Source organism: Dreissena polymorpha, chromosome 2 (assembly GCF_020536995.1).
Source record: "Dreissena polymorpha isolate Duluth1 chromosome 2, UMN_Dpol_1.0, whole genome shotgun sequence".
Lineage (NCBI taxonomy): Eukaryota > Metazoa > Mollusca > Bivalvia > Myida > Dreissenidae > Dreissena > Dreissena polymorpha.
In genome coordinates, this window is record NC_068356.1 from 109,513,990 (window position 1) to 109,541,783 (window position 27,794).

At 34.6% G+C, this 27,794-nt stretch overlaps 2 protein-coding genes across 10 annotated transcripts in view; one reads left to right on the top strand and one right to left on the bottom strand.

Moving 5' to 3' along the window:
- Positions 1–842: 842 nt before the first annotated feature.
- Positions 843–27,703, bottom strand: LOC127868470 (TNFAIP3-interacting protein 1-like). 9 transcript variants are annotated; one of them, XM_052410280.1, is made up of 17 exons: positions 27,573–27,703; positions 25,015–25,066; positions 23,363–23,409; positions 13,216–13,543; positions 12,741–12,841; positions 11,363–11,842; positions 10,935–11,066; positions 9,943–10,004; positions 9,314–9,485; positions 6,966–7,217; positions 5,536–5,667; positions 4,989–5,216; positions 4,609–4,677; positions 3,077–3,248; positions 2,456–2,623; positions 2,182–2,207; positions 843–1,459 (listed from the first exon to the last, which is right to left on the bottom strand). In XM_052410280.1, exons 4-17 carry the CDS (start codon positions 13,415–13,417, stop codon positions 1,370–1,372), a joined length of 2,286 nt encoding a protein of 761 aa, XP_052266240.1. In that variant the 5' UTR covers positions 13,418–13,543; positions 23,363–23,409; positions 25,015–25,066; positions 27,573–27,703; the 3' UTR covers positions 843–1,369. The 9 variants fall into 9 exon arrangements, with proteins under 9 accessions (XP_052266240.1, XP_052266247.1, XP_052266238.1 ...); XM_052410287.1 differs by having other exon boundaries at positions 11,438–11,842; positions 27,502–27,619; XM_052410278.1 differs by having other exon boundaries at positions 27,502–27,617.
- The window catches only part of LOC127868469 (meiosis regulator and mRNA stability factor 1-like), a 105,976-nt gene continuing 95,402 nt past the window's right edge, over positions 17,221–27,794 (top strand). Inside the window, exon 1 of the mRNA XM_052410273.1 lies at positions 17,221–17,617. The gene's annotated coding sequence lies outside the window, so the exon portion shown is untranslated. The remainder of the gene's footprint in view (positions 17,618–27,794) is intronic.

Below are 27,794 nucleotides of genomic sequence, written 5' to 3' on the forward strand. Positions count from 1 at the left end.
CATGGCGTCCGCACAACGGCATAAATCATAACACAATGTCGGAAAAATATCCCAAGCATTTCCGATTTCAATTCCATTCGTGCCAGTTCAAATATTATTCCATTTTTCAATTCTTAATGTAACGCGTTTATTTTTATTCCAACCAATTCAACATTTTGCTTACAAGCACGTATTATTGTTGTGAATTTCATATTTGAAACCCGTTAATATACTTATCTGGAAAACACATTTTCTAAAGTATTTATATTTCAACCATACGCGATCATTTTTCAACATGTGAACGATCTTTTTTGTGAATTGTAGATCGATATTATTTCGAAACCAGTGCACAAATCCAATAAGGTATTCGACACAATATTTAAAACATTATTTCATGCAACAAATTCACCGTTCATTCCATCTTCTTTTCAGCGACAAGATTACCACCACAAAAGTAATAAAAGACACGATATATATATATAACACATCCCAACACGGTTATTCTAAAAGACGTCGACAGCGCACTGAGGACTTGATAATTAACACTAAAATGTTACTTCTTCAGCAATATAGCAAAGCAACAGAAACGAAATGCTTTTCTGTTCGTAAGTTTGAAGTCTGTTCTTTGCTATAGGAAAAGCGAACACGACTAAGAGAGTAAATAGTTTACAATACTAAGAGTGTAATGGCCAGATGTCAATAAATGTTTCTAAAAGGACACACGTCAAACGTACGGCTATAACCAATATACCTCGATTTACAGAAAACTATATTGACAATATATACATTGTTTACAAGGCGAATCCGTTAGTCGTTAGAATGCATATGTATATAAGTTTGCAATAAAAAATTCCAAGAGTCTGGCCTTTTTATTTTATTTTGCAGCGAGGACGTGTTTTAGTTCACACTGACATAGGAACTTTTATTCCATATTGGTATTTTATAAATAACTTCATATTGGTATTTTTATATAATTCAAAGTTCGAAAGGGTGTTGACAAAACGTGTATTTCCATTCTATATGCAATACCCATTTGCTTCAATAAAACCTTCGCTCAAAATGCCATTTAACAAGTACAAAATATCCAGACTCGCATCTAAACTCATTCTGTGTTGCACGCCTCCTCCTGTACTCTGTTCTATGCAATTGTACTTGAACAATGGCATTTTCGGTCGACTGAGGAATTTTCTCAACAACGAATCGACCATTTTGCTCGGCAATCGTTTTTAAATATTCAGTTGTGAACTAAGACATTGGTTGTTGATGCTGCGACGGATGGATGCCAATTTTCACCGTACATCGCGAAATTTAATGGACGGTAACGTAGTTGAGATGACGTTATAAGACGCAGGGGCCGATGTTGTTTAGATGGTGCTAATCAATATCATGTTCAACCAGCCATTATAACGTCTCCCGGTTTCACACCATCGTATGTAAAAACTTGCTGATGTTCTTGTGGTTCACCCCTCGGGTATAGATTCTACAGTAAAAAGATTGAAATAATTAAAATGCATTTTCATAGTGCTTATTAGATAAATTTATGAACCAACATTATGTATCTCGAATATCACATTAATTCGATACAAAGTTATCTTCCTTATCAAGTGTTTTTTTTTACTTACAAGCATTCAAACGTTGTTTGAATATTTTGTTCATTGAATGAATGATGCCCCCAGTACTGCGTCATTTAACTACACATATGGTACATCGATTTAATGGTCTTCAATAAATAACTTCTATTAACGAACGATTTATTTACAATTTTTTAATATACGTAATATATTTCATTAATAACATGACGTATGACCACCAGATACAATCATCATAAATCGAAAATGTAATTTATGAAAGTCATCAAAGGTTTTGTTGAGAAAATAGTGTGCAAATGGTACGTTATGCATAAAACTTACCATTCATAATAGTATATGGCCTCTGATTTAGGTTATTTGTTATTACATTTTACCAATAAGCATGTATACTAAGTATGTTCAATTATGTTCAATTCATATTATTTATCATTTAAATATAAAGCTTCGTGTAATTTACGTGTACAGCAGACGAGTGTTTCTGACAAAAATGCATTTAAACAAACAAGAAGATTGTGTAGTATGTATAAACAGAGATCAATGGAGATCCATGACATGAGATCAAAAAGCCTTCATTAGAGAAAGTGATTTCAAATCAGTTAAAGAAACTACGTACTCCGGACGAAGGATCCCGTCGCATGTCTGAAATAAAATAAAGATGAAAATAAAATTACTGAAAACAGCCTTTAACATTAAGTAAAAATATTAGAACCGGGTAACGAATTACCATTTAAAAAGCAATTTTAAAAACACACATATATCGGAGCTTGTTTATAATGAATAGTTCTCATTGCGCATCATCATCATCATCATCATCATCATCATCATCATCATCATCATCATCATCATCATCATCATATTGAAAATAGCTAGTAAGTAGCGTTACTCACTTGTCGATGGTGGGCTTTGTATATACCCGCACACTTCGCACACGGTTCGCTCCGGGCAGTTAATGTAGGTACATTGTTTGCACGACCACGCGCCTTGCAGATGTTCCGTCTGAGGCATGACGTATGTACGGTTGTACTGTGGACTCATTGCCGACGGCGACGGATAACCTGTTAAATTTATTGGAATTTTGTTGCAGTGCTAGAAAAATTAAAATTCTACGGACCGTACATAAATGAAGGATTTTTTATTCTAAAACTTCAAAATCAAAAAACAGTGTTCAGTCGAATAAATGTCACTAACCAATAATGTTCATTATGACAGTAATTGTATTATAGATGTATTGAACTCACCCTATATAACTTTACAGATAACAGCTCGGCACGTCTTTCAAACAATTTAATCCTCCTATGATTGCAATTAGCCGTTTAAAGACGATGGTTCCAATTGTAATCGTTTACATGTTTAATTACGTGTTGCGTTCATTTGTAAAACACTTTAAATGCATTTAAAATCGGCCAGTTGTATTAAATAACGGACAAGCGGAGGGTCACCGGGATAAAATTTAGAATTAGAGTTACAATGATCAAACATTTTCTCCTGAAGCACACGAGTAAACTCACCGAAGCCCTCCCCGACTCGTGTTCGTCCGCCGTACGCCTGCGGCAGGACCACGAACTGTTGAGGCTGGGGTACGTACTGCTGGGGCTGGGGACCGGCTCGCACCTGCTGCGCGTACAGGTCCCGTTGTAAGTCCCGCTGCACTTGCTGCGTCTGCGCCCGCCGTACTAACTCCTAAAATAAAGATTAATCTAACACCGTTAGTAGCGTAGAATTAATAGTTGTAGCTTTGGCGAAGCAAAATGTGCGTCGTAATATAGCTCCTGATTTTCATTTAACACTAATGGTACGCGTATTGCTGAATGAACAGAGGTAAAGTTTTCACGAACGAAGTACTCATATTGAATTTAAATGTGCATTGTTTGTTTTGTTGAATTTACAACGGTAGAATTGACAATGTGAAACCTGACCGAACGCGCTCCAAATATTGAATTTAACTAAACTATGTTAGTAAATGGAATTTTTATTTAACAATTGTAATTTTTCATGATGTAAAACCTGACCGAAATGTATACACTGTCTAAGTTTTGCAAGGGATATGCAGTTGACCGCATGTTTTGATTTGATTGACAAAGTGTTAAGCTATTGAGAAAGCTAGTTAATGTATAATGTCTTGTAAAACGTATGTTAACTATCAACAGTTTTTGTCCAACTTACTCATGCATAGGCGAGTTTATAAACCCTGTAGATTACAGTCAATGACAAACTGCACTGAAACGATGCGAAGGCAGATCGGAAGTGGGGCCACTTTTCGACTTCAACTCAATATCATAATAAACCTCGCCCATAACACTTAATACAGTGATATTAATTTATAGGCTGAGTGGCCGTTATTTTACAAGATATTATCTCATATCGAAACTAACTCATGAATACATTTGATTTTGAGTCAGGACTATTTACTAATTTACGCAAATTAAGATGTGTTATGTACTTGGTCATCAGTAAGTGATTACGCCTATGAACTATTGTATGGCTAATTATAGTTTAAGTCATACAGTAAAGTCAATAGGTCGGATTCAGTTAACAGTACAAATTCAGGTTCATAAGCAGTAAGCTAAAACTCTTACACTTTGCCTAACTCGCGAAAACTACTTATGTGTACTGGTGTGTAAAGGTCTAGAAAAAGAATAACACTTAAAAACCAAAGTCACAAACATAAGAGCAAATGTTACATGCGTACATATAAACATTATAGAGTTAAAACGATTCATATGCTAAGGAGCACGTCTTCGGTTATTGAATTAAGCGTTTTAGATCGTTGAGCGACAGTTAATTATTTAAATAAGATTGTTTTAAAAGGATGCCGTACAAAAACGCTATAATTTATAATAAATTATAATTTATATCATTAACACAACTTTCTCAGTTGTATGCTACATATGGATAAAAACATATACATGTTACCGCTCGAAATAATATCCGCAACAAATGTTTAAATGAAACCAGATTTAAATTGAAAGAATTTATGGTTTTGTAAATATAAACTTTTTTTTAACCAAAAATATCATAAAATACCAGAAACAATACATACCTGAAGGCTTTTAATTTCCCGTTGCAGTTTTTCATTTTCATTTTGAAGTTTCCTTTTAGTTTCCTGTGACTAAAACAACAACAAAAATACGTGAAGTGATTACTATAGTTTTTATACTTCGTGTGCATGCCGTAACCTCAAATACAGACTAAAGCATACATTAACATCCAAGACTCGTATTGTAAAATACAGGCATAAACCATACTTATACATTATATTACATCATTTAACATGCACACCTTTTTTTTAAAACTGAAACGTGATATATTTGAATGGCACAACATATGTAATGTGATAAACATTATCTTAACACATTAGCAAATGTACGAAACACAATTTACCGCAAATATATCCAACAAGAAATCCCATATTATACACACCTCCATTTCCAAACGTGCATACTTCTCGTCCACGTGTCGAACGCGTTTCTTCAAATTATCATTCTTCGCCTTGTACTCGTGGATGAGTTGCTGGGCCTTGGCCCTGTCCTGTCTCTCCCGTTCAAAGTCCTCTTGGAAGAGCAGGATCTGCTGACGGAGCACGACAATCTCCGTATCGTAGTGGTGAGTCACGCCAGAGTCGTGCGGCGACGTTACGACTGGTTGAGGCTGACAGAGACACAACACACAAACGTTGACGTAACGTCGTCAGCAATTCACAAGTTCATGAGGTAAGTTTCAATCTCAGATACGCATAATAGGAGGTATCTTTGACGTTGGATTAAGCAAGATACGTGAGCGGTGTGTAATGATTCAAGAAATGTTAAACCAAAGGGAAGCATTGAGATGTATAACCTTTAACGCAACAATAACTCGACCCAAAGTCACCAGAAGATGACGACGTTATGTTTAAACTTTATGTTTTACTCAAAAGATACCCGGACAAAACACCAATAATATTCACGTAAGCCATTGACAGATGCCCTACCCTAGATAGTAGAGTCTGTTTCTCCCTGGTCAAGCGTGACACCTGGTCCTGCAGGTCAGTAACCTGGGACTGCAATGTGTCCACGCGGTGGTTAGCGCTCTGCAGTTGGGATAACGCCTCCTCTTTAGCGTTCTGAAATAGGCCCGGAATAAAAGTAATATACAGTTGTATGAAAAAACGCACATAGCAGTTTCAATTTAGACTTGTTCGACCAATTCTTAATGTGTTGCTATATTGCATGTAATATCGTCCTTGCTGAATTAAAGCATTTCCATTATCATGATTCAAATAATAGGGTTCGTACTGAGACAATAAACGTCTGATAATATGATTTAAATTCAGTCAGTTAAAATAATATTTACACAAAATTTTAATCAGTTTTTGATTCATATTATTATATATACCGAAAATACTTCAAACCATATTTTGAATGGAATTATAGTGTTGTTACTCTTTCTTAATACCTGTTTCAAAGTTTTTAGTGAAAACAATGAAATCATGATGGTCCTTGCCAACCTGATAGAACGGACATCAATAGTTGAAGACTAGCAATTGACATCTAGTTTTTGAACCCACTTGACCCGGATTTAACCCATTTATGCCTAGTGGACTCTCCCAAACTTCTACATTGGATCAATTTCTTTCCAAAATTAGGGATGTCTAGTATATTTATTTCTATATTTAGAATATTTCTTACAGAAATTCCTTTAAGCAAACAGCGAAGACCCAGATGAGACGCCGCATTATGCGGCGTCTCATCTAGGTCTACGCTGTTTGCCACGGCCTTTTTTCTAGACGCTATGCATAAATGGGTTAATATGGTCTTTATATTGTCAAGTGAAACATTCTGACCAAGTTTCATTGAGCCCGAGTAATCAATGTGGCCTCTTAAGTGGTAATAAATATTTAAATATTCAATCTGCTGACCTGGTTTTGGGCCAAACCTGACCCGGATTCAAAGTTTGCCCAGATATTGTCACGATAAATATTCTGACCAACTATTGTCAAGAATGCGTTTGAATTGTGGCCTTTAGAGTGGTTACCTTGTTTTTGGAAGATTTAGCCAGATGGCCTAGTTTTTGTAACTCTGGCTAGGTATTGTCCGTATAAACATTTGAACCAAGTTTGATCAAGATTGGATGAAAAATGTGGCCTCTAGAGTGGTAACGACCAAAACGTTGACGACCGAAACCGCAAGACGGAGGGACAAAAAAAGTGATCACAATAGCTTACCTTGAGCACTTCGTGCTACTGTGAGTTCAAAAGGATAAATAACGATCCAGCGCGGTTGCGGTGTGTGGGTAAACATGATCGTACCGATAAGGTTATTCAGAACCGTTTCTATAGCTATAATTCATAACAAGAAAGTCTACACATATAATGAGACATAAATGCATGGAATATAACGAGAACCAATTCAAAAAGCTAACCTCCTCTTCCTCCCGCATTTTCTTCGCGTTCATCAGCATCTTTTCATAATCGCGCACCTTGGCGTCCTCAGCAAGGGCCAGATCGGTTTTCTCGCGTTCCAAGCGGTCCCTATCCCGCTCCAGGTCCCTTATTTTGTCCTCTAAACTGCCCTTCAGTCGGTTCCACTCGGTGGACCAGCGCTGATTGGCCTCGAGAAGCTGAGCGTTGCGCCCCTCCAAGTCCGAAACGCTCGTTTTCTGGGACTTGTCGAACTTTGTGTGAAAATACATATCGGAGGTCAAGTCAATGCTTAGTACACGTGTATCTCGTGTTTTTATGTGTATTACTTTGACAGAAACGTATACTTGTTTTTATTAAATTCTAATTTGACCAGAAAATAAGGTTAAACGTTGATATAAACGCGTCTAATTGCAATTAATACTAAAATACAATAAGTCTTTTATTTTTAATATGAATAATTTGATCACAAGACATTGATCAAGCGTTTTATTTTAAGACTCTAATAATACATGTATGTTGCAACATAATGTCAATTTTTGGATTATCAAGGGCAGTTACTCAATTTATGTCTGAACGCGGGTTTTACTCAATGAATTTGATTGGAATTTCCGTGGAATTTCCGTTAATATTTGAATCAACCCAAATTAAACTAAGTATTTCACATACATGCGCAATCTGGTTTACTGCAGATAAGCGGAAAACTACAAGTATCATATATCCAGATATTGTTATATTCAATACTCATTGAAGTAGTTATACGTGTTTAGTTACACGAAATGCAAAAACGCGGTAAACACACTGCTGGTTTAAACCCTAAAACAGTTAATAGACAAAACATATTGTTTTATACAGTTCATTTTAATAAGCTCACTTGTGATATATTGTTTCGTTATGTTACGTGTTATATCTGCGCGCTTGTATTTTTGTGATACGGTTAACATACGTTTGGAACAGAGTTTGTGAACAGGTCTGGTATTCATAAAGCTCCTAAGGGTAAACTAAAGAAAAATCCTTAAATAATAAAAAATTCCTTAAGTCTTTTGCTCTTTCATTTTAGTGTCTTTTTTCATTTAATTGGTTTATTTAAGTAAATTGTGCATAGAAGAACAATATTTTGGCATAACAAAACTGAAATCATTGGAATTTCAATAGAAAATTGAATTTTAAAATTTTCCCTTAGATCCAGCTTATGTAAAGATTAGGAGCTTTATGAATACCAATCCATATTTTCAATAATGTTATCTAGTTTCTGCATGTATACTCTGATACATAGGCCCACAAAGCAGGTTATGATCATGATATTCCCAGTATTTATGTACACGTTTTGTTCTCTTATCCCGTGTTAAATACTGTGTGACTATTAGCATGTCAATAAAAATACACACAATCCTAATGTTAAGGCCAGTGCAGTACTTTGCATGTTTTGTTTTGTTTGTTTGTTTGGTTAGTTGGGATTTTTGCCGTTTTCTTAAGTATTCTAAAGTATTTTATACAGATAAAGACGTTAAGTTCCCACCAACTCACACATTTCCTGGATGAGCTGGTTTGCCATGACTAAGTGTACATAATTACGTCAGGAACTGACAATGGCCCTACTCAAATGTAGGAAAAGAATCGCCGCAGACGGGATTTCATGACAAAGCCCGAATCAAGTTACAAGTATGCCACCGTGCCGGGGATTAAACCCGCTACCCCCGGAGGAGTTGTCCAGTGCTCTACCAACTGAGCTAGCCGGCCTGATCCCAGGGTTCAATTTAGAAGACGTGCACTTTTTAAAGCGAGATTATACTTTTTTGTCAAATATTTATGAATTTATATAAAATGTGTCAACAACTTATTATACATATATTTCACCATAAATTAAAATAAAAGTTAAGATGAACATGTGTCGAAAAATGCGAAATAAGCCAGATATTTAATTCTGAAATCGAAAATGTCTGTACAGTCGATTTCGCCAGCATGTATATCATGCATGAACGATGTGAATCTAAATTTAGTTTTACGGATCCTTTTAATTTCCTGCAACGATATCTATTCATACGACACACGAAGAAGACGAATATTATGTTATTGTAGGAAAATATGTACGAAATATCTTCGTCACAATCGGCTCGGTGCGCTTATTTGTCTTTGCTTCATTTTATGAAATTCGTCTCCATTGTATACTTTTTATTGCCTATTGTGTGTTACTATAACATATTTTTTATCAATATATTACAATTTAACACATATACAAATCGTATAATCTCGCTTTAAAAAAACATGCAATGAACTCTATTCGAATGATCACGAAATCGTCTGGAAGATAACCAACGACACACTGGTTCCCGGCGCATTTCCCACTTACAGTTGCCTTAGCCTGAACATGGACCCATCCGTTCTGGGCACCAGACAAGCCGGATTGCGCAAGTTCGGAGCTGGCGTGCTTTTCCTGCTCAAAGCAACGGATACGGTCCAACAGACGGGCATTGTCCTCTTCCAACCGGCGGAAGGACAATTGGAGCTTGTCTTGAAAAGATCTACAAAGAAGCGAACGAAAAATAAACCTGTACCTAAACGATAGTGCGTTTTAAACTTAAGCAGATACTTTGAGTCATGCAGGTTTTTGTGTGTCCTGCAAGCTCGTATTAACTTCACTGAAACACAACTGCAAGTGAAAGTTGCTGGTTTGTCGAGTGCCGGTAATATATAAGAAAATGTACAAAACCATTTCACTACGTGCTTTCTTACAAGCTGAGCAATACGGGAAGTGATTTTGCTTTGCCAACTTACTGAACGTATTATTGATGTACTTCTTATACTTCTTTAAGAACGGATGGCATTTCACTGTCATAACATATTGTGGGCGATTTCGATTTAAATGGATATTTTAAAACAGGTCAGATATGCTGGTCAACCTCAAAGGAACGCTGACAACATGCATGAAATACAAACCTGATTTTATTTTAATTAAAATCTAAATTCTAATACACTTACTCCAGTTCCTTAATTCGTTTCGCCGAAATGTTATGTTTCTCAATCAAAACAGAATTTGCCTTCTGAAATATTAAGACAAAATATACAATGAATTTACAAATACGTTGCGGTGACTATGTTGTGCGTAGATATAAGTTTATCACATGTACATCGTTTAAAATGTCGTTTTTCAAGTGTTGTATATCTAGGTTCCCAAATATTGAACTAGTGCTATGAATGATTGACATATGCATTAAATTTCTTCACTTTTAAAAAGGGCTTCTGACGAAATTATGACGATGTGACTACATATGGAATTTATTTGGGAAAAACCAAATCTAAGAGTGGAAATCCCGAAAACACTAAAGTCTAATATTGAATTTCTAACACTGCTTAACTATCCCTGTTATTTCCCGATGAAGATACTCTGCACTATTTGATGAGAATAATCAAGTGCTCACATATATTTATATATATTGTATTCCAAATTGCGCGATTCACATTAATTTCATGTTTAAAGAACACTTCTCATAATGAGACTTTTGTAAGTGGTGGGGTGTGAATACGCGGTAACATTTTATTCACAACTTGTACAAATCAGATTGCTAATTTCAAACAAATTTTAAGATTGTGAACATTTAACAAAACTGGAATCAAACAATGTTACAACAGAGACGAATGTTTTAAATCTACGAAGCGAGTGCTATCAGACAAGTTTCAAAAGAAGCTGAAAGAGTGATAGAAGATATAATAAAAACTTTCTCACTCGTTTTTTCTGTTCGCTCTATTTTTTTTGAAAAATTTACATATTTATTCAGAGCCGTGCATTGCATGAAAATTAACAAAAATTTACATTTAACAAATGTAGAAATGTCGCCTTAATGAATGTAGCGATCAAACCAGTCTAAACACTGCGCCGTGTGTTAATTTGTATGCCCTATATATGCAGAAATCAATAACGAACGTTTGAAATTTGATATTAGTAGCGGTAGAAAGAGTTTTTACCGGTATACCTTATATATGGAAAGTTGATCACTACAGGACTGGAATGTCGCAATCGCAGATTTCATATCTGGCGTACGATCAATTTGCTTCAAAGATTGCAACGCCTTTTCAATGTCCTCGTCATCCACAGTACCTTTCCTCTGGAAAAGGTAATATACTCACAATTAAATACATGTGTAGTTGAAAGTAAATTCTAAATACTGAAACTCATATTTCTCTCCCTTTTAATCTTAGCCTGAGAACTATTCGTTTGAACAAACGAGACAATTTATGCTTACAATAATCGTTTGGTTAACATGGAGCATGAAACCTACTTGTTTTGAATGTGTGTGATCAATTTACGGGATTCCACAATTCTCTTTAATTTAAAATCTCATGCAAATACTTACTCCTTAAAAAGTAGTATTCCGCTAAGACAATTTATCATTTATATTACCTGAGACGAAGTCATCACGTCGGCTCTGGTCGAGCCATTGGGAACGCTGAAAGTCATCAGGTCGCCGTTACTTGCCTTGGTGATATCGCTGCCAAAGTCCTTGTCGGACAGAACATGGAACCCAAGACCAGTTATCGATGTGGAACCCGACCGATAAGCCTGTTCGCTCTCGGGCGGCATGCTTTCCTGACAGGGAAACGAATCCTTCAGACGCGAAATTTCTGATTGTTTTTCGCCACCCTTTGAAGCATTTTGAGAACCGTAAACCACTCTCTGGCGATGCTCGTTTTCATTGGCGCCGAACAGTTCCTGGGTGCGAACTGGCGGGAAGTCAGAATTGGAACGCAGAATTTCGTCGGCTATCGCTAGCCTTTCAAGTGATTTTTGTGATTCTTGTGTGTTGTTGTTCCGTTGTTCCTGATCAAGTCCGTTGGTGAGGCGGTGGTCGACGTCAGATATGCGGGATTCACTCTTGGCTGGCTGTAAGTGAATATTTTATTTTTGTCAGATTTATTTGTGCAATGAAAGTAATAGGACTTAACATTTGATAATGAATACATAGCAATATTTATTTGCCACAAAATTTATAAGGATTTAATGTTTGTACAAGAATATGTCATCAACTGTTTTGAACAACAGAGCGAAAGGCCCTTAGGCGCTCACCTGGGACCACGAGGAACTTAACGGTTCACGAAAGTGTTCACTAGTTTTCAGACTAAAATTGGCTTAACACATGGCAGCCATGTTTAAAAAAAATCACAATCATTATTGAACTAAGACCAGTTAAATTTATCAAAACAATACAATTGCTCAATGTTCTTAAATATCACATTTTAAAATGATTTGGTAACTTATTTGATTTATAGAGTGTTCAAAGGATTTCACTATAGCCACATAATAAAATTGCACAGCAGCATTGCCGCGTGCGTGTTTTCCATTCGACTGGAATCATATCTCATTCAGGGGAGAAATCATTAGAACAATGTTCTGACCAAATCAAATTAAGGTTTGGCAATAAACGAGGCCTCAAGAGTATTCACAAGCTTTTTCTTGAAATGACCTAAAACCTAGGTTTTTTTTACATAAAATTTTCATGAAGATTAGGAAATAAACGTAACATCTAGAGCGTTCACAAGGTTTTTGTATTACTAAATAAGGAAAACTGCACCACCCCCTGACTGCCATGTTTTTCAAGAGCCCGAAATTTTTTCGATTTTGGTCATTAATAATTCAGATTATTCTTCTGCACAAGTTTCAATATGATTAGACAAAAAGTGTGACTTCTAGAGAGTTCACAAGATTTTTCTTTAATTGTCCCTGGCTTTGCAACTTAAGAAACAGAATAATATTATATAATACAACTAACTGTACTACTGACCCTTGATTCCATGCTTTCACTTTGTTTTAACCTGTCTTGCAATGCTTTGTGTTCAATTCTGAGTTGATTGAGCTCTGTTTTATATTCCTGTAGAATGTCACCTGAAAAATGCCCAAGGAAGATTTTATATTATTATTAAAATTGAACAGCATATAAACATGTGGTCACTTCATATGTATTGTTTAAGTATGTTTTTTTATTATCATAAAGGGCAGAAAACATACATTTTAGCAATATCTAATGTAAATTCAGAAAAAAATCCAAAAAACATAACACAAGTGATCAGTATATTATTATTAGACTTTTGGTATTAAGCATAAAATACATTTAGCCTGTGCTAACTACATGTGTGAAATGTTATGCTATACTGGCATTATTCATTACCTTCTTTGAAGGAACAGATGTTATCTACAAATTTAATTTTTAATTTAGTCAATATAAGGCCAAAAATATGCAAATATAATGATGTGTGTACTTAGTGTAAGATACGCTTTTATTTTGTCTTCAATATGCTGTTTTTCTTCAGTGGTTTCCTTGAGTTTGTCTCCAAGATGCTTTTTTTCTTTAGTGGTTTTGTCAAGCTCTCTTCGCAGTTTGTTGTTTTCTTCGTGTAATGAATGCACTTCTTTTTTTAAATCTTCTAATTGTTCCTTTACTAAATCACCTGTCTCGCCCATTATTCCAAAGACTACCAACAATCTCTTTGGTGAGATTAAGTAAAAAGTTCATGTCCAATATAATATATTACTTATAACAGGTGAATCATTATTTTGAAACCACTATGCCATGCTCCAAGAGGATCCCTGAAAATACAAACAATTTTTTGTTACATCCTAAGGCAAATTAATGATTAAAAGATGCTGTTCGTTTTCCTTATATAAGAAATCATCTACCATGAATAAAAGTCAGTTTTATATGATCATCTTAAAAAAGGTTTAATTGCAATTTCCATCTACTTTCAGAGATTTGGCAAGACTACAAAATATGACAGGTGGTCCTGAAGAAGACAAGGCGACCTTTTATGTGAAAATTCGTCTGATCAGATGGCAAACTTTGTAAATTGAAAGTTACTCAATTATGCTGTTTCAAAGGACAATTATTCAATAATTCATTCACCATACACGTTTCTTAAAAGTATGTTATTTATTAAATATAATTTGATGATAGTATCAAGTACTTTTGTATTTTACTCTTAAAAAATTGTCATTAGCCATCCCTAAGTTCCTTATATGCGAAAATAAATGTTATCTACTGCATTTTTCATAATAATGATTACATATATAGTACATTATTTTTATAATAACTTCATTTACACAAGTTAACTGCATAAGTGAAATAATTTAATTATACATATTAACTTCATACACCTGCTATAATACCGCAGTATTTTTTCGCATGTACTCAAGTCTACGGTAATAATTACCTTATTTATAGCTTTTCGATTACCAAGGGTTTAGTCATTGTGATCCAAGACTTAGACTAAGTGACATTACCTTGAGACAAAAGCCCAGTAGGCCTGATAATATTATGTAGTGAAACCGCAATAGAATAACCATATTCTGCCACCAACAACATCAACAAATGAAAAATATAACTTTATTTGCTCAATACTCAAATTTTCCGGTAAATGAAATAGAAGTTATTTTATTGATTTATTTAATAACTGCATCCATTTAAAATGAATGATTTTTTTCAAAATTATTTTTTGACAGTAGACCCATTAATAATGAAGTACGTGCTGTTATTGTTAGAAGGCTGTCTGGTTAGCTCAGACAGAGTCAGAGACAGATGGTAGCACTGTACAGTAAGTTGTAGATAGTTAAGGTTAAGTGATAAATATTGAGCTACTTTGAGTTTGAGGTAATATGTTCCATCAAATTTAGCCCATGCCCTGTATAAATAAGTTTTAGTGCATTGCATTATCTTCACAATTGTATACACATATGTTGTTAGAGTGCGACTATAGTTTAGCCCCTGTGTCTTAAGTTACACAATAGAAAGGCCTGCATTCCTGACATTGCTACTCTGGTTAACTAAAAAAAAAATCAAATTACTATCTTTGCCCATATGTTATGAATTATTGCAAACAATGAGACAAATTAAAAATTATTGATGACCAAGAATGGTTCACTGTGATTTGGTGGTTTGTTACCGAATAACACCTTGAAAAAAGGCTTAATTATTCAGACTTCATAATTAATGATTATCCGTTAAGCTTACTTTGATAACGAAACCGTCTCAGTCATCGTCAAGATTTCAACATAGAAAGTCGTCATTTATCATTCATTGTTTACATGTTCTATTTTCGGTATTTCCTACGGCGTGCAATTGTGCGAAGATTCAGCAAAAGGGAAAACCCAAAATGGTTACAAAACACCAAGTATTTGTGAAGTGTTTCGAATGGGTCGTTTCGAATTCACAATGAAAAGAAGCTGTACCTTCCCGGCTGTTTATTATTATAATAATAATAAAAATAATAATAATAATAATAATTATGAGTATTGTTATTATTATACCATAACCCACAAGTTATATTTCATATATTTTACAATTTACATAGTTCATTTACTAAAGACTTGAACAATATGTAAACCAAGGATATATGAATTATCAATGTTTATTGATTATCTTAATTGTTCATACCATTGAAATAAAATCATTCAGCTGGATAAAGTCAGGCCCCGTATTCACAAAATCGATTTTGCTTGTCATTGAAAATGGATTTCCATTGTATTTGATAGGCAAAAATTACGGAGCGTATATTGACTCATCTAGAGTCCGTGTCAAAAATGAAAATCGATGTCAGTTAAAATCGATTTTCGCAAAATCGTTTTGAGAACACGGGGCCAAGGTTTTGTTATGTAGTATATTGATGTCGATCCAATAAATGGCACGATACCTTTGTTCACGAAGGCCTACATCGGTTTCATTACTGAATTGTTTACATTTTCTTTATTGAGAACATGATGTATATTTATACATTAAATCAGTGAATCTTAGAACTCAATTAAATTCGAATGTAACCATGTTTAGCTCTCATTTCAAACATGATACTTAAAATCATGTTCAATTAACAACGCCAATAATATATCTTCGTAATCTACCCCTCAAAAATATGTGGACACTCGTTCTCATTAGTTAATATTTTAATTTAAGAATAAATCTTATAATTAGAGGGTTCTTATACAAGGCTTTTTGTTCTAAATTAATATACTGTGTCATGCCATTGATTGCGTGATGCGCATGAATGGAATTTTCAAGGTAGATCATGTCATGCTCATAAAGAAGATAATGCCAGCATTAGAAGAGTACCCATACAAATGCGGTTTAAAAGTCTTTTTAAATCAACAAAATTGTACCAAACCGTCTTAAATGAGCAATAATTTTAATGTGACCCAAGGCCGGACTCTCATATTAATAAATTGACAATGAAAACAATTTGATCAGACCAAAGAACAAATTACATGTGTATATAAACAAGCAAAATTTAAACGTTTTAAAATCGTATGACATGGTTACTTAAGTTTCATCTATGCTATGCATTCAAAGCAATATTAATATAAAGAAAATCGATAAAAAATTAAAACTGAATATATATCGTGGATAATGGTATATTATTCATGAACAAAATTTACACAATTAACATTCACGTTAACAATTAAAAAAAAAAACTAACGAAAATATTGGAAAACAGCTTTTAACAGCCTTTGACACAAATAAATAGAGCCTATAGTAAGATCCGTTCAATGCAGATATAGTTTATCTTCCGCCTTTCGCCTTTCCTTGATTTACCGACGTACATGTTTTGTATCATGCCCATTTAAATAAAACCCCAGTTAAATAATGCATTATACCGGTTACATGGATTAAAGTCTTTGACAACAAACTGTTTAATTTGTTGGGTTTGCTATATATGGCGGATAAAAACAAAGGGCGTCTAAATTCCGCATATAGTCATTGCGGTCGTTTCTGGTTTCATTATGTCTAGAATAAAACAAAAACCAGTATAGTGTGTTCACAAATAAATACAATTATACAAACTTATTCGATCAATCTCATAATTTTAACCAAGTGTGGTGTTTTAAATACATTTGTACAAACATTAAGACAAGTTCATTTTTATTGATATTACGGTAACATATATACACCCCTTTGTTCTTACCTTGTTTAGGTCAAATATATAATCTCATTTGTAGTTGTGTTCCACGTTACACACTTAAATGCGTGTAAAAATCCCCAAGCCACAAAAAAGGCAAGAGGAATATTTAATTGTACATTTTTTTGTACAAAATATGCCACTTATTCAGCGAAAATGAATAGTAAATTTGCTGTAATAAATCGAAATCTGGAATTGCCCTTATGTCTATAAATACACGTTCTGTAATTTCCTGTCATTGAGCAAATCAGGCAAAGTAGTCACAGCTATCGTTCACCAAAACAAATAGGAAAACAAGAAAATAAATGTTATTTACGGTGTGTGAAAGGTCCTCAGGTCGGCGACAGTTATATGAATACAGTTTAAATAAGAAAGTAAATTGAATCAATGTTTATACAGCGGATTAATACAACCATAAAAACGTGTTCCGGTTTTAAATAAGTATTGGTTACTTTGAAACAGCAGTTATTTTATACCAGACATAGAGGGAAAACTTCACTACTCTGAACTTGATGCAAAGGTGGAATCAAGGATCTGGGATTTATGAACTAGAACTTGTATGTGTAAGATTTATTTATATGGAACGCTGTTCTATAACATCGCAGTTTCTGTTTACTATATCATGTGTTCTATAAGTAGGGTTTACGTCACTCGGGTCACGAGGCGATATACCGGTACACAGTCGATACCGATCCGTGATATCCCGGCGATGTTCGCCCTCGTACGTATTATCATTGATTGACATCACATATACATCACATATACGTGTATAGATTTATAGATGTGATAATAATAAAATAATACCAATGATTCAATTATTATTATTGCAAAATTTTATCATGAAAGGGATTTAACAGGAAACAATCAGAAACGTTTAATTTTGAAAAATGAGTGTACGAAGTATTATTATTATTAGTAATAGTAGTAGTATTTATCCCCACGCTTTTTGAAAAAAAGGTGGGGATATTGTGGTGATCTCCGCCGTCCGTCCGTCCGTCTGTCTGTCCGTCCGTCTGTCCGTCCGTCTGTCCGTCCGTCCTGGCCACTATCTCCTCCTACACTAAAAGCACTAGAACCTTGAAATTTACACACATGGTAGCTATGAGCATATGTGCGACCCTGCACTATTTGGAATTTTGATCTGACCCCTGGGTCAAAAGTTATAGGGGTTGGGGTGGGGCCGCGTCAGAAATTATCACTCATTTTTTTAGGTTATTTTACATTTACTTCTTTATTTCTACACCGATTCACTTCAAATTGATACTGGACCTCACCTATGACAATACGGTCAATCTCAACCATGCATGGCCCCATTCCCAACCCTGGGGCGCCCCGCCCACATAGGCCACACCCACCAAAAATTTCCATTTACTATAATTTTTTCATTTCTACACGGATTCACTTCAAATTGATACTGAACTTTTGTTATGACATTAGGGTCAATCTCAACTATGCATGGCCCCAATCCCAACCCTGGGGCGCCCGCCCACATAGGCCACACCCACCAAAAAATTCCATTTACTATAATTTTTTCATTTCTACACGGATTCACTTCAAATTGATACTGAACTTCTCTTATGACATTAGGGTCAATCTCAACTATGCATGGCCCCATAACCAACCCTGGGGCCCCGCCCACATAGACCACACCCACCCAAAATTGCCTTTACTATAATTTCTTCATTTCTACACCGATTCACTTCAAATTGATATTGAACTTCTCTTATGACAATACAGTCAATCTCAACTATGCATGGCCCCATTACCAACCCTGGGGCGCCCCGCCCACATAGACCACACCCACCCAAAATTGCCTTTTACTATAATTTCTTCATTTCTACACCGATTCACTTCAAATTGATACTGAACCTCTCTTATGACAATACGGTCAATCTCAACTATGCATGGCACAATTACCAACCCTGGGGCGCCCTGCCCACATATGTCACACCCACCCAAAATTGCCTTTTACTATAACTTCTTCATTTCTACACCAATTCACTTCTAATTGATGATGAACTTCTCTTATGACAATACGGTCAATCTCAGCTATGCATGGCCCCATTACCAACCCTGGGGCACACCTAGGTCAAACATTCGGCGTGGGGATACGCGTCGGCCTCTGCCGCGCCATTTCTAGTTGTATTATGACCTGGATATGTACAACAGGTAACACTACGCAATATGAAACGTGTAATTTCGAACAGGTAGACTGTAGAGGTAGTGCACGAGTATATTGGATATTATAACAGAACAAGGAAAAAGTCCGCTTTTCATCATTAATATCCACCAACACTCCTTAACATCAGTGAAAACGCCTTTAAAACTTGGGAATTGTATTCTTTATCCCCCACGCTTTTTGAAAAGCATGGGGCTATTGTGGCTATCTCCGGCGTCTGTCCGTCTGTCTGGCCACTATCTCCTCCTACACTATAAGCACCAGAACCTTGAAACTTACACACATGGTAGCTATGAGCATATGTGCGACCCTGCACTATTTGGAATTTTGATCTGACCCCTGGGTCAAAAGTTATGGGGGTTGGGGTGAGGCCGGGTCAGAGATTTTCCTGCGACCGAGATTCGAAAAAGGCTCATAACTAATGTGTTCCTTCAGATATTGCTTTCATATTTGGTATGCATGTGTATCTGGACAAGAGCTTTCCATGTGCATACAATTTTTGACTCCTGTGACCTTGACCTTGAGGACAGCTTTCAGGTTTCGAAATCTGCGACCGCGATTCGAAAAAGGCTCATACCTACTGTGTCCCTTCAGATATTGCTTTCATATTTGATATGCATGTGTATCTAGACAACACCTTTCCATGCGCATACAATTTTTTACCCCCGTTACCTTGACCTTGAACTTGAGGTCAGCATTCAGGTTTCGAAATCTGCGACCGCGATTCGAAAAAGGCTCATAACTACTGTGTCCTATCAGATATTGATTTCATATTTGGTATGCATGTGTATCTAGACAAGACCTTTCCATGCGCATACAATTTTTGACCCCTGTGACATTGACCTTGAACTTGAGGTCAGTGTTCAGGTTTCAAATCTGCGACCGCGATTCGAAAAAGGCTCATGACTACATGTACTGTGTCCCTTCAGATATTGCTTTCATATTTGGTACGCATGTGTATCTGGACAAGACCTCTCCATGCGTATAAGAGTTTTGACCCCTGTGACATTGACCTTGAACTTAGGGTCCGCGTTTAGATTTCGAAATCTTTTATATGTGGTTATCTACCCAATCAGAAGAAGTGCAAGCATTTTCATCAGACAAAGGAATTATTCAACAATGAAGCTTGTGTATTGAAAACACATATAGAGTTACACAGTAGTGGCGCAGAGATGTATTTAGTAGTCAATTGTTTATGTTTACTCATCCGTAAAATGGTTTAGCTCATCCATCTTATGTTTATACAGGGGATTATAAAATATTGGCGCAAACGGACACCTGTATATGAGAGAAGAGATAGAATGCAGTCAAGCATAAAAAGCATGAGAAACTCATGGAATAGAGCCTCAAGAATATATAAAAGGGCTGAAACTTTCAATTTGTTCAATTACACTTTTAGACTCATTACTGAAAATCTGTCAAAATGTTCAAGTGTGAAAAATGTGAGAAACAATTTAAAGCAAAAAGGACTCTGAACAGGCACATCACAGACAGACATGAAATTCAACATTTTCATTGTTGTGTACAAGATTGCGGTAGAAAATTTCTGAGACGCTACTATTTAGTCAACCATTTAACCTAAAACATAACTTTTCCAAAGCAGAAGCAAGAAGATTGGCTATAACAGAGCATGTTCAGCCATCCCATTCCTTTACTTCATAATTCAATGTTGATAACAGGTCATTTAAAATATGCATTTCTTTGAAATTTAACTGGATTACATTACTAACAACATGCGGCGTGGGGATACGCGTCGGTCGCGGCCGCGCCATTTCTAGTTAAACTTGTTCAACTTTGATGTGTCATTGTGAATATAAATTATATGTATGTAAGGTGCGTAGGTATTACAGTCGCGATCAAATGATCTTAATAAGAAAACAAAAAATAAAACATCGACTAAAAGCATAATGTTGCTGTCACATGTTGTTTTGGCGTGAAATGTCGAAAGGTGGTGAACTCAACTGTCCGTGTTGTTCGTGCCTTACATTTGTCCGGGTAAATGTTTTTTTGTCAAGAAATTCCTTTCCGGAATACAATGATCAAACAATTATAATGTTATAATTCAGCGATTTTTAGCCCAGTTGGGAAAAGTACCGGTACCAGGTGAAGTCGTCATATTGAGAAATAGGTGTACATGTATTCATTTTTTTTGCCCCAAATACTTTAAAATTGATAACTAAATATTGTCAAAATGTCAATATTATATTTACTTAGGTTCAAGTCATAAAGCTGCATAGGGAAACTAACTAAATGTTGCATTTTATTTATTAAAAAACTGTTTAGAAACCTTCAATTGGGATTTTTTTGACAGCAATTGGGACATGTGTAGGTTTTTTTCCTAATTGGTAAAATGCAAATGCCGTTGTCCGGTACTTTATAAAGAAAAGGAAAAAAAATCGCTGAAATTATTAATCAAACTCATATTATTCAGGTTTACACATGTTGTTTAATGTGTTTCTATGGAATTTCCATCAACTTTATTTACAATGTTAAGATCAGTTGCACCAGCCAAAAAGAAACCTTATATATAGCATGAGATCCTTCATTGATGGCAAGTGACCAACTTCCTAACAGTCTGACACCATGCAATAGCCCTAACACACAAAAACACGCCAAAGACGCACAAACATGAACACATCTGGGATCGCCCATCTGGGAACGATTAATGTAGAACTGCAGTATGTAATATTAAGAAAATATTACGAACACTACCTGTCTTTACAGAACGCTTGCTACATTTATAGGTGCGAGTAAACTCTCAATAGGACACGTTTAAAACCATGTAAATGAAAGATAAGAAGTGTATTTTTCCAGTACACCGCACACTCAAAATGAGATAATAAATGACGCAAGTGGCAATAACAGCAACTAAGTTCAACTTGCATAATTTGATATAAAACCATGTAACAATAATACACATACTTATAAATAAATATTTTAACACAGTGCAAACAAATTATATTGAGCAAAAATATAGATACGGTGTAATGTATGTTTAAGGTAGCGCACCTCTAATGATTTCCCGCGATTTCTTCGAAGGTTGAAGAGCCTACTATTAGGTGCCGTAGCCTAGTGGTTAAGGCGATAGACTAGAAATCTTTTGGGATATTCCCGCGCAGGTTCGAATCCTGCCGACGACGTATACTTTTTTGCGACGCGTTTTATTTATTTTCTAACGTAATTTGATTTAATATGGCATATAAGCTATATTTATTGTTAAATATGTTGCAATTTTTATGCACATTCTTCAATTATTAAAATTAAAACAACGTTATGGCGAAATTGGGTGATTTACTGTTGAAAATACGAACCATGCATGTTGCATTTTTATTTTTATTTCAAAAAGTAAACGGTAAATCTGTCTAGTTCTTGGTATTTTTGCTGTATATAGTGTTTCTATAAAAACTAAGTTTAAAATATGACTTAAATGATACTATTTTGAATTTTATGACACTTTGTTTTTAACCGACCCAGTTTTTACTTGGCTGAAATCACTTACATTTCATGGCGCTCTTCCATAGATAAAAATTTGTAAAAAATAAATGTCTGTAAAAGAATACTTATTTCATCTTGTTTAAACTTTGAACACCTTTACAGCATCTGTACACACCAACTGCATGCCCATATTTGGAAATTTGAATGAATTATGGAACTTTTATATACCCCAGGGGTGAAAATAAACTGGACAAAAGCCGAGCGTGGAGGTGGTTTTGAAAAAATCGGTATATTTTTTTAAAAAGCATGGAAAGCCTACCTACAAATTTGCATGTAGTTCAGTGAAATGATGCTGATTAAGAAAATAATTAATTAGATCATATTTGGATATGTGCCCATTAGAGGTGCGCTACCTTAAGTCAATCTTAATAGTTCTATGGTTATTTGCTATTATATTATATATGTTTTGTTAATTTTATAATTAAAATTATATGTTTTCAAGTTCAATCGACTTGCATCATTTTAAAGACGTGAAACTTATCACGCTACCATATTGTATCCGTTGTTTGTCAACTGTTTCCAAATCTTTCAGATCATCTCTTTTTGATAACTATTGCGTCATTTTGAAACCTCTAAATAGGTACATTGATTATCGTGCGTTCTGTTTTGAGAGAAGGCTGAAATATCAGTTGACAGAAACCCCGTGGTAATACAAGAAACATGTAATCTTATCTATATTTTAAAGCTAAATCTGTTCATTGTTATTTGCGCTAGTGTATGCCTATTGTGAACTTTTGAAGGATAGATACCTTCATTTTAGAGGTTATATTATCGACTTATCGTTCACCTTACCCGAAACTTTACATCATCTTATTGCGCACATGGACATCTGCGCTTAGCTGCAATGGAACAGAAGGCACCAGTAACTAATAATACATTTATATGAAATATACCATTATAGTCAATCAATAGCAAATAAATAATTGTACCTATTAAATGTGTACAGTATTATACATGCAAGTACAAATAAACATCAAGTAAAGATAAACTTGCGATTTTCATAATAAAACATGTATAAAAGACATCGCTATAAACTATCGAAATGCATCGCAGTGAACTATACTCATATGTGCATTCTCATTACAACAAACGTCCGATATACATGTCCATCGCAATAAACTAACACTGTACATCTTTAAAACTTCAGATCTTAATAATATCTGAACATCTAAATAAAATAACTATATACATATAAATGACAAATCTACTGATGATCTTCACAATTTGCTACCAATATACATGTGTAGTGGTAGATCGAAAACGATTTACATTTCAATAAATACTGTGATACATCGCGAAATATACTGATATGCAACAAACCACCACTATACATGGCAATTAAACCTCATAAACTACTGATTACTATACATGAACGCTACACATAACGATAAATGAATACTACATATTACGATACATGAACAGTTACCTAAAGATGAACTCTACAAATAACGATAGATAACAACGACATATAACGATAGATGAACACTGCATGTACCGAAAGATAAACAATTACGATACATTAACACTTCATATAACAATAGTTGAACACTACAGATAACAATATATGAACAACAGATAATTACAGATGAACACTACAGATAAAGAAAGATGAGCACTACGGGAAACAATATATGAAAAACAGAAAACGATATATAAATAACAGTTAAAGATTGATGAACACAGCAGATAATTATAGATCAACACAACATATACTGATAGATGAACACTATAAGTAACAATACCTAAAAAGCAGTTAACGATAGATGAACCACAGATCACGATAGATGAACACTACAAATAACAATAGTTGAACACGTCAAATAACTATATACATGTATGTCCAACAGATAACACTATAAAAATTAAAAAACACAGTTAACGATACATAAACACTGTAGATAACGATAGGTGAACACTAAAGATAACGATAGATGAACGCTTAAGATAACGATTTGTAAATAATAAATAACGATATATGAACACTACATATAACGATATATGAACAGCATATAACGAAAGACGAATAACATATAAGGATAGATGAACACTACAGGTAACGATATCTAAACAATATATATAACGATAGATTAACACTAAAGATAACGACAAGTGAACACTACAGGCAACGATACATGAACACTACAGGTAACGAAAGGTAAACAACTGATATGATAGATGGACAACAGATAACGATAGTTGAACACTACAGGTAAAGATACATGAACAACAGATAACGATAGTTGAACACTAAAGGTAACGATACATGAACAACAGATAACGATAGTTGAACACTAAAGGTAATGATACATGAACAACAGATAACTGAAAACTAAAGGTAACGATACACGAACAACAGATAAACAACAACAGAAAGTTTAACAGTTAAAACTTTTACAAAAATAAGAAACACACTTATCAAATCAAAATCAAAATTTAAGGCATACCTTTATGCTGTCCTCAATAGTAATCGGCATCGTCTATCATATCAAGTTGTCGCTACAACAGAAATAACTGACATGCTCAACTTGAATCAGACACTTAAAATGACTGTCGTAACCAACAACAAAAATGATTGCGTGTATTTATATTTAGGAAATATCGTTGGAAAATCAATGTCTTATGTCCTTAAAAGCTCCCCTCGATTGTACATATAATTGATTGTCGATTTCAAACGAAAGCGGTGATTTTATCTGCTGGTATATTCTGTATAGTGTAATGGGCCGTCTTAAATATAAGACAACCGGGGGTTAAGAAAAAATTGTCTGCTGACTATCTCTGGAGTTTTATTTTTTATACAGATAACGTGAACATGACTTCACAAAGACGTTATTGAAAACCGTATAGAATTAAACGATTGGTTAAACTATTGTTTAAATATATTTTTGTATACGTATTTTGTAAGTTTTACGAACGAAACTTGTTTTATCAATATTGTTACTGTTTAATAAACGTAAGATTTCTTACGAATGTAATATTTCTTAGCTTAATCGTTCCTTTAAAGTTATTAACCGTTGATTCGAAATTTGTTTTATATTGTTTTGTTTCACGGAAAACCTGACGATAAAACATATCCCCAAACATATCCCAACCATTTTCCGTATTCATGGTATTGTGGTCGGTTAAAAGGCATATTTGTTGTTTTATCGTCCCGAATGCCAATAATATTTGATGTTTGATAAATATACATGTATGTTTGTTTCTTTTTTCCCTCAATACTAAATATTTTGGTTAAATACACGTTTTGTTTAAATAATGTTCATAATACAACGATATTTTTAATTTAGTTTTCAATGTGTTTTAAATATTTGTCGCTGTATGAACTAAAGTGGACACATTGTGTGTCGTCCATGTTAGATCCGTTTGGAAAGCACTCGCACTGATGCCGAGGCATTCCGGGTTCCAGCCCCAGACTGGTCGCACAATTTTCTCTTCGTATGACATTTGACGCGCAAAGTTGGGCCGAGACGTTACCATACATATACTGTAGGAGGCCATTTGTTCATTTAATCACACCCTGGACCCTGTATTAGATTACGAACACATATTCGAGTGGGTGTATTCTACGGCATGTTCGCCAGAACAATTTTCTCCTCATATTCGAGTGGGTGTATTCTACGGCATGTTCGCCAGAACAATTTTCTCCTCATATTCGAGTGGGTGTATTCTACGGCATGTTCGCCAGAACAATTTTCTCGCCCCATGACTGGCTAATTAACAGAGTAATAATTGAAGTAATACACACAAAAAGTATTTAACATCATTCCTATGAAAGTTGTGCTGAATGTTTGTTTATGTTGACGTTTTCTAATTATGGTGTTGTCCCACAAAATGTTTAGCGAGTGATTTTCAAACATTTTACAAAAAGTTGTTTGTTTCCCAATGTAAGTTGGATATTACTCGTGAACCGTTGAAAAGTTTATGAAAAACGTTTAACCGACCTGACAATCTTAACTTGTCGGATGCTAGTGGAAATCAACTATATTTTTGCCTAAACTAAATGTTTTTCACACGTATAGCGTGTATAATGCATATGTATATTTATATACCTATAAAGAGTCATTTTTTCTTCGTTCGTAGAATGTATCAATTCAACATACTACTGAATAATTCTTTAGAGATTCCAAAATCGTCGTGAAGAATGGGAATACTATTAAACAGCTTATTTTTGCTTATTTTCCAGAAACAGCGATCAGTCTTGTTAAAATCAAAACAATTGTTATAACTAAATATGCTCGTTCATGTAATATGAATGTTTTTCCTTAAATACACTTAAGTCTGTCGAGATTGTTTAACTAACTATATATATATGCTCGTTCATGTTCTATTAATTAATGTTTTTCATTAATTACTGTTGAGTTTGTCGAGATTGTCATTTTGCAATCACAATATTGCAACATACAAATTTGAAAACATGTAAAAATCTTAATCAAAACCAAACGATAGTACTTACCGAAGTGTCCCGTTGAAAAAAATCAATACACTTTGAATCCTTATTCACGATATATCTATTTAATCATCTATCTGGATAAAAGCCAATGAATGACATACACTTTAATCGACATGTTTAACATGAAGTTATCATGCATAACAAAATGTGTTTAATTTATTACGATTTAAGAAGTTGTGTTCGATACAAGTTTAAAGGCTCATAAATTACAAACAAAAAATATAAAACCTCATACAATTCGAAAACACACACATTGTTATTGTTTTATTGTATTGCGTTTATGGTACTAGTTGTTCGTTGTGATTGATCATACTTATATTGTTTGTAACAACATGTATATTAAAACTATGTCTTCAATTATGTTTAAGTAACGATATCTGTTACTATACGTCTGGTTTCCAACATGTAATTTATGTTTGATTATATAACAAGACGTGTTTATCAACGTACATCATAAATTGTCAAAATGTTCATCCGTACATACGATTATATGGTTATACTCCTTTTAATCACCAACATAACATTAAACACTGAAGATGATCACATATAACTTACAAGTGCTTTACTCTGAACGAATACACTTGTTTCTTAAATGACATATTGCTATCGCATGTTATATCGGAAGTTTAAGCACTATGGCGTGATAGTACAACGTTTTAAATTCATTGCACGCATTGGGATTGAATGACAGTTTATAAAACCATTCAAGAAAGGAAGGTGTATGACTGTAGTCCTGATTGGGGTTTTCCCTGTCATTTTCTGTGTTGTCTGTACCAT

Excerpts from the sequence above, each read along its gene's own strand:
- LOC127868470 (XM_052410280.1), bottom strand. The coding sequence starts at position 13,417 with ATGGGCGAGACAGGTGATTTAGTAAAGGAACAATTAGAAGATTTAAAA. Across the intron at positions 11,843-12,740 it reads GTGAAAGCATGGAATCAAGG|CCAGCCAAGAGTGAATCCCG; the intron begins GTCAGTAGTACA and ends ATTCACTTACAG. Across the intron at positions 2,208-2,455 it reads ACAAAGCCCACCATCGACAA|ACATGCGACGGGATCCTTCG; the intron begins GTGAGTAACGCT and ends ATTTTATTTCAG.